We start from the raw sequence: 20,863 nt of genomic DNA on the forward strand, positions 1-20,863 counted from the left end.
TATATATATATATATATATATATATAGGGAGTGCAGAATTATTAGGCAAATGAGTATTTTGACCACATCATCCTCTTTATGCATGTTGTCTTACTCCAAGCTGTATAGGCTCGAAAGCCTACAACCAATTAAGCATATTAGGTGATGTGCATCTCTGTAATGAGAAGGGGTGTGGTCTAATGACATCTACACCCTATATCAGGTGTGCATAATTATTAGGCAACTTCCTTTCCTTTGGCAAAATGGGTCAAAAGAAGGACTTGACAGGCTCCGAAAAGTCAAAAATAGTGAGATATCTTGCAGAGGGATGCAGCACTCTTAAAATTGCCAAGCTTCTGAAGCGTGATCATCGAACAATCAAGCGTTTCATTCAAAATAGTCAACAGGGTCGCAAGAAGCGTGTGGAAAAACCAAGGCGCAAAATAACTGCCCATGAACTGAGAAAAGTCAAGCGTGCAGCTGCCAAGATGCCACTTGCCACCAGTTTTGCCATATTTCAGAGCTGCAACATCACTGGAGTGCCCAAAAGCACAAGGTGTGCAATACTCAGAGACATGGCCAAGGTAAGAAAGGCTGAAAAACGACCACCACTGAACAAGACACACAAGCTGAAACGTCAAGACTGGGCCAAGAAATATCTGAAGACTGATTTTTCTAAGGTTTTATGGACTGATGAAATGAGAGTGAGTCTTGATGGGCCAGATGGATGGGCTCGTGGCTGGATCGGTAAAGGGCAGAGAGCTCCAGTCCGACTGAGACGCCAGCAAGGTGGAGGTGGAGTACTGGTTTGGGCTGGTATCATCAAAGATGAGCTTGTGGGGCCTTTTCGGGTTGAGGATGGGGTCAAGCTCAACTCCCAGTCCTACTGCCAGTTTCTGGAAGACACCTTCTTCAAGCAGTGGTACAGGAAGAAGTCTGCATCCTTCAAGAAAAACATGATTTTCATGCAGGACAATGCTCCATCACACGCGTCCAAGTACTCCACAGCGTGGCTGGCAAGAAAGGGTCTAAAAGAAGAAAAACTAATGACATGGCCTCCTTGTTCACCTGATCTGAACCCCATAGAGAACCTGTGGTCCATCATCAAATGTGAGATTTACAAGGAGGGAAAACAGTACACCTCTCTGAAGAGTGTCTGGGAGGCTGTGGTTGCTGCTGCACGCAATGTTGACGGTGAACAGATCAAAACACTGACAGAATCCATGGATGGCAGGCTTTTGAGTGTCCTTGCAAAGAAAGGTGGCTATATTGGTCACTGATTTTTTTTTGTTTTTGTTTGTTTTGAATGTCAGAAATGTATATTAGTGAATGTTGAGATGTAATATTGGTTTCACTGGTGAAAATAAATAATTGAAATGGGTATATATTTGTTTTTTGTTAAGTTGCCTAATAATTATGCACAGTAATAGTCACCTGCACACACAGATATCCTCCTAAAATAGCTAAAACTACAAACAAACTAAAAACTACTTCCAAAAATATTCAGCTTTGCTATTAATGAGTTTTTTGGGTTCATTGAGAACATGGTTGTTGTTCAATAATAAAATTAATCCTCAAAAATACAACTTCCCTAATAATTCTGCACTCCCTGTGTATATATATATATATATATATATATACATATATATATACACGCGCACGGTAGTTAAAAAAAGCAGTCATGAAAATAGAGAATGCAAAAGCATTTACATAGCTTTGTTTTATTAAATACTGTAAATGAGTCTTTAGTTCATGGCGCGTGCAACTGTTTCTTTGCAGCGTTCAAGGTAACGTGCACGGCGCTAGGCACGTTCTCGCAACAACGTTTGCATTTACGCTGTTCTAGATGATCTATTTTAAGCTGCATTTTAGCAACAGCACCCTGTGTGGTCACAACATACAATGGTCACAGAATCTGGTGTAACACCGGTATAAGGTCTGGTCTTCTAATAATGATAAACATGCTACAGACCAAAGTAAGAGTGAGGTTTATTCAAGTCCATGAATATAAATCAGAAACGAATGGCACGAAGCACACACATACAGGGGATATCACAGGAACCCGAGTCAATTAATCCTTAACCTGAGGAGTTAGATATTGGAGCGAATCCAAAAGCTTCGGTGAGAAGACGAAGGGAAGCTGATTGCTGTAAGACAAACGGGTCTGGAGCTGAAATACTGCAGAGAAAATCATATTAGTACATATAAGACCAGATGAGTGAGTGACTGAAGTGGTGTTTATAGTGTGTGGTGATTAATGAGGAGCAGGTTAGGGTTAGGGTGTGGTGATTAATGAGGAGCAGGTTAGGGTTAGGGTGTGGTGATTAATGAGGAGCAGGTTAGGGTTAGGGTGTGGTGATTAATGAGGAGCAGGTTAGGGTTAGGGTGTGGTGATTAATGAGGGGCAGGTTAGGGTGTGATGATGATTAGTACTCAGGTGAATGTGATTGGTGGTGAGTGAGGGAAGGACCTGAGTCACTGACAGCCTTCAAACCACATGTAAAGACCTGACTTTTAATGAAATACCTCACAAACAAACTAACACATGTTTAAAAAATAATTATTAAAACTGTGCCCTTATTGCTGTATTTCCTCCTAATACATTTTAGACGGATGTTATCATTAGTCTTTGACCCAGAATCAATGTTTTCATAGACATCATATATCATATCATAGAGACTTCAAAAGCTCTTCTGGAAGTCGTTCTGGATTAAAAAAAAGGACTTCTGCAGAATGTAAATGTAAAACTGTGGAAATATGAACACCACGACTCAGTCCTGCCTCAATATTGTCTACTTTCCAGCACAATCTTGCCTCAATATTGACTATAAAAAGGTCTAGAAAAAGAAAATAAATAAGAATGTAATAAAGTAAAAAATTACTTGATTGAAAAATAGTAAGTAAGTAAGTTTATTTCTAAAGCACATTTAAATTCAGCTCTACTATAGCTGTGTGTCATCAGCATAACAGTGGAAGTTAATACCATGTTTACGAATAAATGCACCAAGGGGTAGCAGATATAGGGAGAAAAGCAGTGGGCCTGAAACAGAACCTTGTGGAATGGTATCAAAAGCTGCACTAAATTCAAGCAACACCATCAAAGAGTCATAACCCTTATGCAGCTGTAAATACTAATAAAAATTAACTGAATTAATGTAGAACTAACAGTTATATCAAAATTACCACATACAATGAACACACTGTACTGAACAATCACAGTCACCACACTGATATATCTAGGGGTTTTCTCACAGATTTATCATCAAATCTCAGATAGTGAACTAAAACTGGGTAAAGAGTCAAGAGCTACAGAATACATCATCCTGATTAATTACCAGGGTGAAACACTTCAAATGTGCGTGTGTGTCTCTGTGTGTGTGTGTGTGTGTCTCTGTATGTGTCTGTGTGTGGGTGTCTGTGTGTGTACATTTACATTTACAGCATTTGGCAGACACCCTTATCCAGAGCGACGTACATAAGTGCTTAAATCGCCTTTAGTGTCGTGTCTGCACATTTCCTTTGGCGCCAGCACTCAAGTATAGGAGGCTGCGTTATCTACTTGGTAAGGAAAAAAAAAGGATATGGAGTTATTTAAACCAGTTCTATAATTATTATTGCTTATTCTGACTATACTGTTTTGTAATATAGTGTAAAAGACAGCTGTGCCTGAATCCAATGTTTGTCATGGAGCTAAATGCAATGAATTCTTTTGAGTTCGCTAGCATTCATGCTAACAGGCTAGGCTTTTGATGCCTTTTGTATTTAAGCTAGTCTGCTGAGTTACTATGAGTTCGCTAGCATTTATGCTAATGGCGCTAATGGATAAATCAATGCAAAGGTGTTGATTGTGTAAAGCAAAGGAGAGCCTGCTGTGTTCATATGCTAATAGGGTGATTAGCCACATTTAGGCTAACGGAATACTGGGTAATGCCTGTGAAACCAAAAAGAAAAGTTATTTTGTTGTGGTTATAAAAAGAAATGTTAAATGGTTAGTTTGTTAAATAATGATGTTAAAGTATGGATTTAATGATTTAATTGTGGTCACTGGAGGTTAAAAAGGTAAATTTTTAGTGCATTCTTTCCACTGTTACCGGTGCAGAGGGGGGATAAACAAGCATGCTGACACCTTAATGCCTCTACTTAAAGTTATACAAGTTGATTAATGTTTACATGCAATTCATGCAGTTTTATTCTTCATACTGTTAATGTTACTAAGGTTTCATAACACCTGAATTAGAAATGTGTTCTTTGAAGGATGTAATTTTTGTTGTAAATGTACTTTTGATATTATAGAGAAATTCATATAGTTTTGATACCTAAAAAGAAACATAAGAGCTGTTGTACAACGAGAGACAGAGATTTTATATTATTGCATTATACTATAGGTATGCTGAAATATGACCTAATTGTATTTTGTAGCAGTCCATTTATTCACTTAATGGTAATTGAGAGAAATGATTTGGCCTTATTTATAGGTCAGGTTTTGGTAGAGAGTTGGAAACATCGTGCAGAGATCCCTTCCACGGAGTGGTACAGATCCACACGTTCCAGACGTTTCCCCAGAGATTCATAGATTCCCAATCCAGGTGGCTGGGTGGCGAGCCAACTGTATTTGTGATTCTGACTTAAGACGGATCTCTAGGATCATCTTCTTCATCTCCTTGGTGGTAGGACGAACACTAACACGAACTAAAAAAGGGCCCCAACGGTAGAAACTGAACTCTTGTCAACGAAAGCAAGTAGAACCAAGAACGAACTGAGCTCAAAGAAATTGAAAATGAGGGTTTTGCTTACGTGTGCACTTTATTATTTTAGTTTGTTATTTTCCGTAAATGTGTTTCTTTTATATGTATGTACCATCCCTGTCAATTTAATACAGGTTATGCAAACTGTCATTCTGGTGTGGTATTCCTTTTATTGGCATTCAATTCTTAGGCTCTTAACAATTTAGAGTTTTCTGATTCTGGTCCAAATTCAAGACTACGTTAGACTACTAAACCAATGTACATTATTACTACTACACCGTAATAAGGGTTACATAATTGGCGAGCCAGCCAGGAGCCAGAGACATTGGATATCAATATTGAAGGAATATGCAAAATGGATTTCATACAGAAGTCAGGTGTTAAAATTCCAAATGCAGTGATCGTTAGTGGGGTAACCCAGGTAGCAGATCAGGATGAGCAAGTTGTTGACTTCCTTAAGACGTACGGTTCCATCAAAAAAGCCCTTCTCGTCGATGATTCTAAATCCGAATTTTAACAAAACCTGATCATTGAGTTTTCGAGCAGTCTAGCTTTATTGAACTTAGAGCCACTTTTGCCATACACATACACAGTGCAAGGTGATCCATGTGCTAAATACGTTGTAAAAGCATTAAGCACTGTGTACACTACACAGATTGCCAGTAATGTTACAAAAACATATCTAGCTGAATTAAAGGGCTTAGCCAAGCTAAGTGGCAAAGACTATGGTGAGGTGTTGAAAGAGATGATGTCTCAGATAGGTGAAGATATTGAAGCTATGAAACCCATTGATATAGAAGTCTCCCCTTTGCATGTTGAGACCCCAGTTGTGACACTTCAATCTCCTACCCCCAAAGATCAACAGCCCTTCGTCTCACTCTTGGATGCCCCACGGGAAGGAAATTGCAGTGTCACTGATTCAGTCCGGTTAACTAATGGAGGAAAAGCTCCGTCCCTTTCAGTGAGTGACATAAACACAGCAGAAATACAGAAGGTGGTGGTTGAGCATATTGTAAGGAGGGAAGATGTTAGTCCACAATTGCAATCTCCAGTGAGGCTTCGTTCCTTTTCCGGAAAGATTCCCAGAACCAGTAATGAAGCTGAATATGACACTTGGCGCTCACACATCGAACTGCTTTTAAATGATCCCAGCATGTCCCATCTTCAGATCTCAAGAAGAATTCTTGAATGTCTACTTTACCCTGCAGCCAATGTGGTCAAAGGGCTATGGCCTGGATCACCCCCAACTGCTTACCTGCAGCTCTTGGATTCAGCCTTTGGTACTGTTGAGGATGGGGAAGAGCTTTTTGCCCAATTTATGAACACCCTTCAAGATCCGGGTGAGAAACACTCCACTTATCTTCATCGATTGCAATTAGCATTGAACCTAGCTATGAGAAGGGGTGGGGCTCACCTGCCGAGGTAGATAAAAACATCTACTCAAACAGTTCTGTAGGGGATGCTGGGACAATTCTTTGCTTTCAGCCCTGCAACTTGAGCAGAAGAAAAGCAATCCTCCTTCGTTTGCTGACCTCTTGCTGTTACTAAGAACAGAAGACAGACAGTTAGCAAAAGCTTGTCGCATGAAAAGACACATTGGCACCACGGCCAGCTTCAGCTCCAAAGTTCGTGGGCCTGTGCAGAGTCAAAAGGGAAGTCAGAGGTCAGTCTGTGTTATTGAGAATCTTGGGAGGCAAGTGGCAAGTTTACAAAGCCAATTAACCCATTTTATGGCACAGAAACAGACAAAGGGGGCTGATAACGGGAGCAACAGGGAGAAATCCATGCAAAGTACAAAAGCTAGTCAGTGCTAACACAGACATGCTAAAACAGACCAACAAAAAGCAGACTAACCGAACCGACGACTAGCAGTTCCTGTTGTGGGACAAACGGGCTGAAGAGAGTCAACAATGTCCCTCAAACTGCTAAAGCATTGCTAAAGTCAACATAAAAGGTGAAGAAGTCAACTGCTTACTTGATACGGGTTCCCAAGTAACAACAGTTCCCCGGTCATTTTATGAACAGCACTTTTCAGAGCAGGAGATTAAGCCACTACATGATCTCTTGGAGGTGGAAGGAGCAAATGGACAGTCCGTACCCTACTTAGGTTACATAGAAATGACTGTAACTTTTCCAAAAGAGTTTATTGGAGCGTGAATGGATGTACATGCACTCGCTTTGGTTGTTCTTGACATGAGAACTACATCACAGTCTCTTGTGCTTATAGGCACCAATACCCTCGATGTATTGTATGACATGTACTCCTAAGCCGGATTGACACGCCATCAACCAATCCCATATGGTTATAGAGCAGTTCTTAAATGTCTTGAGCTTAGACAAAAACAGACCAACAACAGTCACCACAGTGTAGTGACATTGCAAGGCAGAACCTCTAAAGTCATTCCAGCTGGTGAAACTGTAGTAGTTGAGGGAGTTGCTGTAGCTTATTGTTTGCAGAGTGAGAAGTCTGTAGTCATTGAGCAGCCATCCTTATCCTCTTTGCCGGGTGGTTTGCTGGTAACAGCTAGTTTAGTCGACATTCCCCAGCAGCGGCCCTATAAGCTACCAGTGGTCATCAGTAATGAGTCTGACCATGATATAGTCATTCCCGCTAAATGTGCAATTGCCGAGATAAGTGCTTACCAGAGCATCTTTTTACAGGAGCACAGTGTAGTAAAACAATCAGCACCCCTCCCAAAGCCAACAGAGACGCAGTCAAACAAAAAGCATGACATAAACTTCAATTTCGGTGAGTCCCCAATTCCATCTGAATGGAAAGAACCCATCATTCAGCAGCTCAACAACATGCCCGACATGTTTGCACAACATGACTTTTGGCAGAACAGATAAAGTAGCACACAACATAAAACTCTTAGATGAAACTCCTTTTAAACAGCATGCTAGACCAATAGACCCACAAGACATCGAAGCTGTTCGCAAACACATTCAAGAGCTTCTTGATGCAGGAGTCATTAGAGAGTCAGAGTCACCGTTTTCGTCACCAATAGTGGTGGTCAGGAAAAAGAATGGCCAGGTCTGGTTGTGCATAGACTACAGGCGTCTAACTCTCCCGACCATAAAAGATGCATACTCTCTTCCAAAGCTGGAAGATACATTTTCAGTGCTCAGCGGTTCCCAGTGGTTCTCCGTCCTTAATTTAAAGTCTGGTTATTACCAGATTGAAGTTGAGGAAGCAGACAAACCAAAGACTGCATTTGTGTGTCCTCTTGGGTTCTGGGAATGTAACAGAATGCCTCAAGGAGTGACGAATGCGCCGAGTATGTTTCAAAGATTAATGGAAAAGTGCATGGGGGACATGCATTTAAAGGACGTGCTAGTCTTTATTGACGACCTGATTGTGTTTTCAAAGATTCTGGAAGAGCATGAAGCAAGGCCGATGAAGATGGTTACACGCCTTAGAGAGTTCGGGTTGAAATTATCGCCTGAAAAGTGTGTCTTCTTCCAAACATCAGTCCGTTATCTTGGGCATGTGGTTTCCAAGAATGGAGTCGAGACTGATCCAGAGAAGACCGCTGCTCTTAAGACTTGGCCAGTCCCAAACAACCTGCGAGAGCTGAGATCTTTTCTTGGGTTTGCTGGGTACTACAGGAGGTTTGTTAAGGGCTACTCTAACATCGTAAAGCCCCTCCACAATCTAACCTCTGGGTATCCACCTCCTCACACGAAATTAAAGTCAGATGAGAAAGCAGGTCAGTACCGCAGCCCAAAGGAGGTCTTTGGGAATCGCTGGACACCTGCTTGCCAGCAAGCATTTGACCTGGTTATTGAGAGCCTTACCTCCGCCCCTGTGTTAGGTTTTGCTGATCCCCAGAAGCCCTATGTACTCCACACTGATGCAAGCACCACTGGGCTCGGTGCTGTTTTGTATCAGGAACAGGAGGGCCAGTGCCGTGTCATAGGCTATGCAAGCAGAGGGTTGTCAAGGAGTGAGAGTCGCTATCCAGCACACAAGTTGGAATTTTTGGCACTCAAGTGGTCAGTGACAGAAAAGTTCAGTGATTATCTCTGCGGCAACCACTTCACTGTTGTTACTGATAGCAATCCATTGACATATATACTGACCTCAGCGAAACTCGACGTGACAAGCTATAGTTGGCTGGCAGCACTGTTCACGTTCTCATTCAAACTTCTCTATTGTCCAGGAAAGCAAAATGGCGATGCAGATGGACTTTGCCAACACCTAACCAAAAGGCCCGCACAGTGGCAAAGTGTCTGCAAGAACAAAATGAGGTATGACAGGCATGTGATGGCTTCAGACTTGGAAGCTGGAGACCGTGGTCATATTTATTGGTCATGTTCGTATTCGAGGGAAACATAAGATTTCAGACAAGTGGGGGTCAACTGTCCATGTGGTGGTGAGGAGAGCAGGTACTCTGCCCGTCTACACAGTCAAACCTGAAAATGAGGATGGTACTTTAAGAACACTGCATAGGGACTTACTACTTCCATGTGCTTACTTCCCTACAGAGGTCAACAAGGGGACTGACCAGCAGCCCATAAGACGCAGGCCAGCAACCCGTGCAAATCCTACTGTGGATGAAAATCAATTCTCAGATGATGAAGATGAAATCATTCCTGTTTACTGTTTTAGAGAACCCCCAAATGCTCAGGTTCCCACAGTCCATGACAGTCTAGTGCAGCCTGATCCAACTATCTCTACTGTGCAGGATACACAGCATACTGAACCTTCAAGCAATTGTCCTGATGAAAGTCCTGTAAATGCTCAAAATGTTAACTGCACTTCTGAAATTAACCAACCACCTGATATGTCCCATGGTGCCTCAGACAGTCCTCTCACACTTAGTGAGCCTAACTGCCAACACTATGACACTGAGGACATACTTACCGAAAGAGCCATGCTTGATAAACAAGTTGATGAAATGGTTATGACTGAAAGTAACTTGCCTGATAATGAAAACCCTGTGGAGGAACAAAACCTACCTGATGATCTCCAAAATGAGCAGCTTCCAGTGTTCCCTGACATGTTAAAGAGTGAAGAGGAGATGAGTCACACTGAAAGTAAAGAACCAGAAGAGGAAAGAAAGGATGCAAGTCAGGAGATCAGAGAGAAACCGTCAGCCGTCAAAGAGACTTGACTATACTGAACGCTATACTGTGACCCTTTTGTCACGATTGTTACGTCATTCTTTCATGGGTTAACCTCAGCTGTGGCTGATATTTTGAGTGAGAGTGAAAACTCATATCCTCCTGTCCTGCACTCTGAGATAAAAACAGTTCAACCATTGCCATGTACAGGGACGTACATGGCAAAAGCATTTGTAAATTTGAGTGTAAAATTACATTGTTTTGGTCTTGGTTGAGCTTGTGTGTAAAAGAAGTTCAAGCATTTTAAATTTGTGTTAACTGTATGCATTTTGTATCAAAGCAACAAGAAATATGTTAATTGTATAGCCTACAAAGACGGAAGTTGTGCTAACCGTGTTAAGGAACCTTGTTAAAGGTGTTACTTGTTAAGGTGTTTAGGAAACTTGTTAAATGTATTGAAAAAACTGTCATAGCGATTGTAAAAAACTGAAATAAACCCCTCTTTATGTTATCCCTGCATATGGGACTTTTTATCTGTGAAGACGCCCCTTTCCTGACATTCTGTTTTTTTCTTTCTGTGCGTATGTGATTTTTGTGTCTTTATATGTGTGTTTTTTCTATCTGACTTTGATGTCTCGCTCGAGTTGCACACCAATTTCTTTCCTGTTGTAACTGCTGTGTAAAATTTTCTGCATACCCTGCGCTGCTCACACTCTTCTTTCCTCATCATGGCTAATATTCTTTACATTTCTGTTTCTGTTTCTGGACACGGTCTAAAATAAGAAATAATGACAGATGAGCTCAGTTTTTATTAATTCGTTATTAACATGTCTTAGTTCATCTGAATCTTGATATAAATTGTAAGCCTTTTGCATTGTGGATAATCTTGTAAATAGATGTCTTCCAGTAAAATGGTGGCCCAGGGCCTAGCTGAGGCAGCACACACACACACACACACACACACACACACACACACAGGAATGACACAAGGAACGGTGTAGTTTATTGGGCTGAATCCAGTCAACATTACAGTCCAGAGCAGGAAGTACATCCTGACAGTTGAGGAAACCAGTCAAAAAATGTGACACTCTAAACTGTACTAGGAAACATGAAACAAAGAAAACTTAAAGGACCAGTGAACTCATACTGATTGTTATAAAAAAAAAGGGGAAAATTTAATATCCCACGTATCATATAACATAAATATTTCCTATGTAAATGAATGTGTGTGTGTGTTTTTTTGTGTGTGTGTGTGTGTGTGTTTTTGTGTGTGTTTCAGACATGGGACGATGGCCTGGCAGTCCTGGCAAGAGCGTGGGCAAGAAATTGCCTCTTTGAACACAATCCACAAAGAAATCATCCTGTCTTCCCCTCGGTGGGGGAAAACATCTGGGCAGGAACTCCAGGAACCAGGGTTCAGGTCAAATCGATGATTAAGAGCTGGGTTAATGAAGTTCAGCACTATAATTACTACACCTTGGCCTGCACCAACGTCTGTGGCCATTACACACAAGTAATTTCTTCTTCAGCATTTTAGTACTTTAAATAAATTTAATTCATTTCTTAAGTAAAACTTTATCACATGTCCTTACTGAAATGCTCTTATGACAACAGCAAAATGTTTCTTGAACATTGATCAACTGCTCACATTGTCATGGGCAGATTGAACACTAGAGGGTGCTCTGTTCGGGTTTGTTTTTATGTTATGTCCTGTGCCATGTGCTCTTGTTTTCATTTTTGTGTTTGCCTCACCGTCATTGACCCTGTTCCTGCCTCCACATACAAGTTCCTTATGTTTCCCTAAGTACCTCCTCATATATACACCTTATATATCGTCGCTGTCAGGCGGAATCCTCGTATCTCCAAAACCGTTATTTTTCAGGAAATTAAAAAAACGCTGTACCATATCTGCATTGCACAGGGTTTATTCCGCGTTGCAGTGGATTGTCTTGCGCTAAATTCCTGTCCTCAGACGAGCACCAGAACTAGCGGGGTTCAAGATTTCTTTTTTCTTTGAGCCCAGTGTTTTGAAGACATTTACCTCTGAAGACGTGTTGATTCGTTGCGACTCTTCTTGAGGAGAAATATGACGCGAAGCTCTCCCGCGGAGTGAGGAAGAGGTGGACAGTTGAAGTGTCCAATGGAGTTATGAGATTTGTGCTCAAGCTATTTTCAAGACTTTAGATTGGTTAATAACTTACCAACTTACCAATAAAATAACAGACCCACGTGGGGACTGACCAATAGCATCGAAATGTGAAAAAATATGAAATTGTGTTTGCTTTGTGAGTCTGAGTGTCTGTGTCTGTTTAGTTACATCTGCACTTTATCCTTGCATTTGAGTCTGAATTCTGTGGCAAAACTAATTTTGAAGGATAATTCAAATAATTAGGAAGTGTGTGAGCATGTGTGTGTTACTACAAGTGTAGATTTCCCTGTTTGACATTTAATGTTTAATTTCATTCAGCTGAAACTTCAGTGAGACGAAAGCTAATTCTCTGTAGTAGTATATCTAAGTGTAAGAACCTGTAAAGTACAGCTATGGTTAACACTGTACTGGGTTTTTAGATAATTTAAGATAAGTTAAGCTAAAATTGCTTATAAGCTTTTTATCATTTGGTAAAATGTCCGAAATTATTATTTAGATTTGCAGATTTGGATAAAAGAGAAATTTTCACCCCCCCTAAAAGCTCAAATCTGCTAACTGTTGATTGAAATCAGATGATTCACTGTGGTGACCCCTAACAGGAAATGCCTGAAAGTAAATGAAGAAGAAATAGAAGATAATCTGTTGATAAATGAAAGGATGAATATTTTTGAAACGCTTTCTTAAAAATTTAAGAATATTTGGTAGAGATTTAATTGAAATAAAACTCCTCACTGTTATGTATGTAATCATGGTGTGTTTGTTCTGTGTGATGTCTGTGATTCATTGCAGGTTTGGGCAACAACCTATAAAGTGGGCTGTGCTGTGATCTTCTGCCCTGATGGGGTCCGACAGAAGTCTTTCTCACACAGACCAGGAGCCTTGTTTGTGTGTAACTACGCAACAGCGTGAGTTTGAGAAACACACTCGGGGGTCAGGGCATTGGTCAGTGGGGTTGGGGAGTCAGTTATCAAATCATAAACTCTGATTTATTTCATTAACTAGAGAATTGTGAATATTCTTTTATAATAATTCATTAATTGTGTCAGACCACCTTCAGTCATTTCTCACCCATAACAGTTTGTCTGACCATTTTCATTCTGGTTTTAAAACTGCCCATAGCACTGAGTCTGCCCATAGCGCTGAGTCTGCCCATAGCGCTGAGTCTGCCCATAGCGCTGAGTCTGCCCATAGCGCTGAGTCTGCCCATAGCACTGAGTCTGCTCATAGCACTGAGTCTGCCCATAGCACTGAGTCTGCTCATAGCACGGAGTCTGCCCATAGCACTGAGTCTGCTCTTCTGAGTGCTAAATGATATTTTTCTGGCTACTGACTCTGGAGATTCTGTGGTTCTAGTTTTACTGGATTTATCTGCAGCATTTGATACGGTTGACCACTCTACACTTATCGCTAGATTAGAGTCATGGCTGTGGCTGTCAGGCACAGATCTAAAATGCTCTCAGTCATACCTATCAAACATAAAGTATGTAGTTAAACTGGGTGACTTTTCCTCCTTCACTGCCCCTCTGTCTCCACTGCCCCGCCTTCCCTGTTTTCCCTGTATCTGTTACCACTGGGCTCTGTTCTGAGGAAATACAGTGTCGTTTCACTTTTTCGCGGACGATACCCAAATCTATTTACCTTTTACATAAAATGACCCCTCATCCATTACATCCCTTTTATTGTGTTTAGATGAAGTTAAAGCCCAAAACCTTCTGTTTTTAAATGAAGATAAAACCGAGGTGATTGTGTTCGGCCCCACAGAAAGTAAACAGACCACCAAACTTCACCTAGGATGTCTATCCGTCTTTAGATCTCCGCAGGTACAGAATCCCCTCACATCTACCCCTCTTCTGAGGACTCTTCACTGGTTGTCTATTGAATACAGAATTCATTTTAAAATACATTTATTTGTTTTTAAGTCTATAATCATAATCAAGCTCCTATTTATTTATCTGAATTATTACATCCTTACTCTCCTTCTTCCAGAAGCCTAAGATCAGGCAAACAGAACCTCCTCACTGTTCCCTCTCAATACTTAAGCGTAGAGGGGATCGAGCAGTGATCAGGCCACAGTTTTTAGGAATGATTTGCCCATAGAGTTAAGATTAACATCCTCTCTGTCCATCTTTAAGTCCCATTTAAAAACATATCTCTTTTCCTTGGCATATCTATAGCTTTCCCTTTCATTTTAATACCTCTTATTGTTCTTTAATTGTTCTTATTATTGCTTGTTTTAGTGTTTTCGTGTGTTATTATTATATTGTTTAATTCTATTTTGCTTTCATTATCTCTTGTCTGTCTTAGTATCATTTTTTCTGTGTATTTTTACTAACACACTTTTATTGTACAGCACTTTGGTCAGTCATGTGGCTGTTTTAAAGCTGCTATATAAATAAAGTGAACTTGAACTTGAACTTGATTAATGGTATGAAGGACAATATAAAAATTGAGATTCTGTACAATTCCTGTCTTTTTTAGGAATCAGTGAGATCAGTGAACTGTTATCTATTTGATAAAGATCACACTTCAGAAACTTCCAAATACAGTTGGCTTTAAATCAGAATATAAATATAAAAACCTTAAATAAGAAGATACATTTATTAAGCAAATCTACATAAAACATCTACATGCTTCTAACACCCTGATCCGAACACCTTGAGCCCTGATCCTCTGATCAACAACTCAGAGCCTTAACCACTTCAGCCAGCACTGCCCCAAACTTACTAAACTTATTAGCATACAGTTAATTATTTCGAACCTTGTCACCTTTTTCACCTCTTGTGAGTTTGCAGGTATGTATACTTATATATGTTCACGAGTAATAAAAGAACCTAACTGGTTAATGCCTCCGAGTGGATATATACATAAGACATGGTGTCAGAAGTACACGGATAAGAAATGAAAACTGGCCAAGTTTAATCCGCCTGGAAACTTCAGCTCTGATCGTCCGGAAGAATGGCCAGCATAGCGACAGAGATTCTCACGTTACAGGACCGCTACAAAGCTAAGTAAAGAGGATACAGAGGTACAGATAAGTACTCTAATATATGTTTTGGGCATTGAAGAAGAGAACATTTTCAAATCGTTTACATTTGCGGAGGGAGAAAGTGCTGAGGATTACGAGACTGTTCTGGGAAAGTTTGATGAATATTTCATGCCGAAAAGAAATGTTATACACGAACGGGCTGGCTTCCATCAAAGAGTACAAAAGCCTGGGGAAAACACAGAGTGCTACATCAGTACGCTTTACAAGCTCAGTGAGTACTGCGAATTCGGTGCAACCCGAAACGAACACATAAGAGACAGATTCGTAGTAGGAATCAAGGATAGAGAACTTTCCAGAAGAATGCAGCTTATGACAGCACTTACACTGGAAACAGCAGTGCAGATGACACAGCAGGCTGAGGATGTTGCAAAAAGCAGATCAGCCAGCAGGAGGGCCAGTCAAGGAGCAGCGTGCAAGAAGTGACCTCCAAACAGTCAACAAAGGCAGAAAATAGGCCCTGGACAAGAGAGAAATACAAAATAGGTAGTGAGAACAGAAAAGAAGATACAGAGTGTAGCCGGTGTGGTAAAACAAGACACACAGATATCGGAAAATGTCCAGCAACAAGCTCAGAATGCAGAAAGTGCAAAAGGAAAGGACACTGGGCAAGAATGTGCAAATCAAAAACTGTGAGACAAGTGACCACAAAGGATGAGAGCAACAAGAGCGTTTACCTGGGCGCAGTGAGTAACAAAAATAAAGTGAAGAAGCTAAATGGACTGTGTTGCTTAAGATCGGTGATACGCCAGTTAGTTTTAAGATAGACACTGGGGCTGATGTTAATGTAATAAATACAGAGACATTTAGAAAGCTTCAGCGAAGCACCCAGCTCCAGCACTCAAACATAGTGCTAGATACTGAAGTGCACAGGACAGTTGACTGCTAAAGCTGAACACAAAGGCAGAAAGTATGATATTACTGTGTATGTGATCACAGGGGAAACTGTCAGTAATCTTCTACGTAGAGAAACTGCTACTGAAATGGGACTGGTTAAAAGAATAGAGCAAATAAGCACAGTTTTTGAAGGAGGCAGCACTATGAAAACAGAGCCAGTGAAAATTCACATGAAAGAAGGTGCAGAGCCATATGCAATACACACTGCAAGCAGGGTGCCATTACCCCATATGCCTAAAGTTCAAGCAGAACTGAAGAGAATGGAGGAACAAGGCGTAGTGGAGAGAGTCACGCAGCCTACAGATTGGTGTGCACCCATGGTTCCAGTTATGAAACCCAATGGAGCAGTAAGGATTTGTGTGGGACTGAACAAACTGAATGACAACATAAGAGATGAGAGAGAACATGAGGGAGATACATGCTTCCCACTACAGAAGAAATCCTAGCTAAATTAGCCGGAGCAAGCGTCTTCACGTCCATGGACACAGCATCTGGATTCTGGCAGATTCCATTAAGTCATGAAAGCAGCCTGTTGACAACATTCATCACCCCGATGGGATGCTACTGTTTCAAGAGACTCCCGTTCGGAATTAGCATAGCTCCAGAAATCTTCCAAAGAAAAATGTGCGAGCTTCTTGGAGACCTAAATGGAGTGGCTGTGTATATGGACGATGTTATCGTGTGCAGGAAGGATGAAGCAGAGCATGACAAACACCTAAAGGAATTGTTAAAAACAATGGAAAGTTTGGATCTCAAACTGAATAAGGAGAAATGTGTGTTCAGGAAGGCAGAGTTCAGTTTTCTGGGGCACATAGTGAATGCAAAGGGCAGACCCTGGAAAAGGTACATGCAATAAGAGACTTGCAAGAGCCTAAAAATGTAAATGAACTGAGGAGAGCGTTAGGCCTTATAAACTATATGGGCAAATACATTCCAAACCTGGCAACGGAAGGGGGTCCGTTGTATGAACTAACCCCAGGTATAACATACCTGATAATGAGCAACCTTGTCTGATTCCCCGATTTACATTAAAAGGAGCGCTTAACCCTCCGTTGATCTTGAGTACAATTTTAACATCTTGGTACATCACCTTTATCATTGCTATATGACTGGGGTCGAGACCAAAAGCCTCCAGAGTTTTCCAGAGGTCTTGGTGCTCAACCCTGTCAAAAGATTTTTCTTGATCCAGGGAAATTAGACCAAGGTCAAATGGCATTGAGCTGGAGATGTTCAAAATGTCCCGAATCAGAGAAACGTTATCAACGATTGATCTATTGGGCACACAGTATGTTTGGTCAATGTGTATTACAGGGTCCATGACATCTCTGAGACGGTTAGCCAGCGTACAGTAAGTACAGCTCTCCGGCTGCTCAGGGGTAGACACATTTCCTCACAGCTTTCAGTGAGTACCACCAGCAGATCCTCCCCCAGTTCATGCCAGAAGAACTTGTAGAATTACGCTGGTAGTCCGTCTATTCCAGGTGCTTTTCCACCCACCACTGTGTTCAAGGATGCCTGCAGTTCTTCCAGAACCAGCGGGCCTTCCAGTGCAGCCTTATCCTTTGGGGAAGCCTTTGGGAACCCTCTGTGAAAGCTTTCTAACAGCTCTTCATTTTCACTGTATTCACTCTCGTACAGATCTCTGTAGAAATGTGTGGCGTACCGTCTAATGTCATTACTGTGTGTTATGTGTTGCCCGTCCGTTGTGCGTAATGTGTGCATAAATCTGCTCTGTCCATTCTTTTTCTCCAGTCCGAAAAAGAACCGTGAGGGGGCATCAATTTCATTGATTCCTTTAAAATGTGAACGGACGAGAGCTCCTTGTGCTTTTGTGCCCAATAGATCCGCCATTAAAGCTTTTTTGCTTTGAGGTTCTTAAAATGTCCTCTGTTTCCTGTGGACTTAGTTAAAGCCTGGAGTTCCACAATATCTATCTCCAGCTCTCTTAATGACTTGGTGATGTCCTTTGTGACATTGGCAGTGTACTCCTGACAGAGCTGCTGGATTAAAACCTTTGGAATGTTTTATGTCATAATTTTTTATTTTTTATTTTTTTTGGTGGGGCGGCAGGGATCTAGTAGGGATACACTGTTTACAAGGGGGGCCTGGTCATATTTTCGTTATCACATGATGACTGGCATTTTGTCACATTAAACATATCTCTCCAAATAGGCTTAATAATTTTATTAGCACTAAATAAATTAAAGTGTGTTGCACTGTCTATGCTATAGGTCACTTTTAAAATCATGTCATTTTTGATATCCTAGACATGGATGCATTAATCATTGCATCTGTCTTTCAAAGATGTTAACTAAAAGGCAACAAAGCATTCTCTCATTCGCCATGAGAGGAAAGACCCCTAAAAAGGCCAGGTTACAGGATGCTGGCCCAGAGAAGGTGGTGAAAATGGTAGGCCCATTAGAGGAGGAGACAGTGCAGGTGGAAGAGCCTGTAGGAAGCACCAGCTCCTATTACTGGTGCTCTGTCTGCTGCCAAGAGAGCTCCTGTGCGGGATGTGACAAGGCACATCAAAAGTAAGGGGCATCAGGCCAAACAGCAGGCACTGGTGTCAACCAGCACAGTCAACAACTTTTACTTGCCAGTGAATGCAGAAATGAGTGTGCATGAGGTACATAGCACATTAAATCTAAAAGGTTGATTACATTGTTCATGAATACCATTTTTCCTGATTAATACAACCACTGTCAGGACTCAGACCGGACTTTGGTCATGTGTTTTTTGTTGACGTTCCGTGTTCACGTGTCTGCCCCGCCCTTGTCTCTTCCTCCCCGCTTCTGCACACCTGTTCCTCATGTGTCTGATTGTCTTTTCTATCTAGTTGAGCCGCGTTGCCTTGAGCAGCGTGGAATCCTATGTTGTCTTCTGTTGTCATCTTGTGTCCGATCTGGTTTTGTCTGTGCCCCTGTTTCATCTTTTTACTTCATTAAAACCTTTTTATTTTTACGCTATCCTGCATTTGGGTCCGTTTTTACCCCCGCATCTACTGACAACCAATTCTATGTTTATGGCATATATGAGACATTAATCCATGACATGGACAGAATACTGCGCTGCAATGTGTTTTTATTGTTACTAGAATTCATCATTTTAATACACATGCAGACACGGGTTAAATCAGAGTTAAAACTTGTATTCAGCATAGCTATATGTTTTTTCATTTGTTTCTGTTGCAGACAAGTGGAGCTGAAGTGAAGGCTGCCGTAACAATGGTTCAACACAATGTTTCATTTGCTGTGGCTGACCATTTCAGCCTCTTGTACAGGGAATGCTTCAGACTCTCCCACAGCTCAAAATCTCAAGAGTGCCAGCACAAAAACTATGTGCATCATTAATCAAGCAGTTGCACCACATTATAGAAACGAGCTGGTAATGTCCCTTTACACTGGTCACGGATAGCTCAAATGACACAGGTAAATAGCCTGTTTTCTTTTCCTCATGTTCATGTCACACACACTGAAATAATACATGCATGCGGAGTTAGTTATGTTCGATAATGTTACAGGACTAGAGAAGATGAAAGCCTTACCTGTAAGGGTATTTGATACCAAAGTTGTGCACAGATTTCTTGATATGTGCACCACAATTGGAAGAAGCTGTGGCACAGGTGATGTCATATACACTGCTCAAAAAAATAAAGGGAAGACTTAAACAACACAATGTAACTTCAAGTCAATCACACTTCTGTGAAATCAATCTGCCCACTTAGGAAGCAACACTGACAATCAATTTCACATGCTGTTGTGCAAATGGAACAGACAACAGGTGGAAATTATAGGCAATTAGCAAGACACCCCAATAAAGGAGTGGTTCTGCAGGTGGTGACCACAGACCACTTCTCAGTTCCTATGCTTTCTGGCTGAAGTTTTGGTCACTTTTCAATGCTGGTGGTGCTTTCACTCTAGTGGGAGCATGAGACGGAGTCTACGACCCACACAAGTGTAGTGCAGCTCAGCCAAGATAGCACATCAATGCGAGCTGTGGCAAGAAGGTTAGCTGTCTGCCAGCGTAGTTTCCAGAGCATTGGGGGCGCTACCAGGAGACAGGCCAGTACATCAGGAGATGTGGAGAAGGCCGTAGGAGGGCAACAACCCAGCAGCAGGACCGCTACCTCCACCTTTGTGCAAGGTGGAACAGGAGGAGCACTGCCAGAGCCCTGCAAAATTACCTCCAGCAGGCCACAAATGTGCAAGTGTCTGCTCAAACGGTCAGAAACAGACTCCATGAGGGTGGTATAAGGGCCCGACGTCCACAGGTGGGGGTTGTGCTTACTGTACAGCCCAACACCGGGCAGGACGTTTGGCATTTGCCAGAGAACACCAACATTCACAGTGAGCACATCTGGGCGTCTCCAGACTCTGTTCCGTCTGTCACATGTGCTCAGTGTGAACCTGCTTTCATCTGTAAAGAGCACAGAATGCCAGTGGAGAATTTGCCAATTGGCGTTATGAGTATTCGTTAGCTGCTGCACAGCAAACAGATTGAAAATAATTCTATTAATAATAATTCCACTACTGACTAAAACAGATGAGAGGGAAACAGGTAAAAAACAGATTGATACACAATAGAAAGAAGGAGTTTGTGCTCATATTCACTCATTCCCAGGTGAGTCTCCTCATAAAGGTGCAGTCTAAAATGACTGAGATTAAACATATCCCAGTTTGGGTCAATTCTGAACTCCAGCACTGGGTACAATGTGGACTGATCCAGTGTGAGTTGTTTTAACTCAGCAACGTTGTGTTATTATGTTAACCCTACATGTTATAGTGATTTATTTTTATTAAAAACATGTTTCTCTTCAGAAATACATTCTGTAACTATATATTGTGTGAGGTTTACACAATATATAGTTTACACAACATACATTTATTTTTGAAGAACTATATTTATATTTATTATATATTTGAAGAACAAAAATAGTTTTTCTACAGAATGTTAATGTTAATGTTTCTACAGACTTAATTT

At 41.3% G+C, this 20,863-nt stretch overlaps 1 protein-coding gene across 1 annotated transcript in view; it reads left to right on the forward strand.

Moving 5' to 3' along the window:
• LOC132858779 (glioma pathogenesis-related protein 1-like) overlaps positions 1–20,648 on the forward strand; it is a 21,104-nt gene extending 456 nt beyond the window's left edge. The window contains exons 2-5 of the mRNA XM_060889236.1: positions 4,491–4,646; positions 11,071–11,304; positions 12,730–12,845; positions 19,075–20,648. Of these exons, the coding sequence (XP_060745219.1) occupies positions 4,491–4,646; positions 11,071–11,304; positions 12,730–12,845; positions 19,075–19,093 (525 nt within the window). The 3' untranslated portion in view covers positions 19,094–20,648. The remainder of the gene's footprint in view (positions 1–4,490; positions 4,647–11,070; positions 11,305–12,729; positions 12,846–19,074) is intronic.
• The last annotated feature ends 215 nt before the right edge of the window (positions 20,649–20,863 follow it).

The sequence above is a fragment of the Tachysurus vachellii genome, chromosome 16 (genome assembly GCF_030014155.1).
Source record: "Tachysurus vachellii isolate PV-2020 chromosome 16, HZAU_Pvac_v1, whole genome shotgun sequence".
In the NCBI taxonomy this organism is placed as follows: Eukaryota; Metazoa; Chordata; class Actinopteri; order Siluriformes; family Bagridae; genus Tachysurus; species Tachysurus vachellii.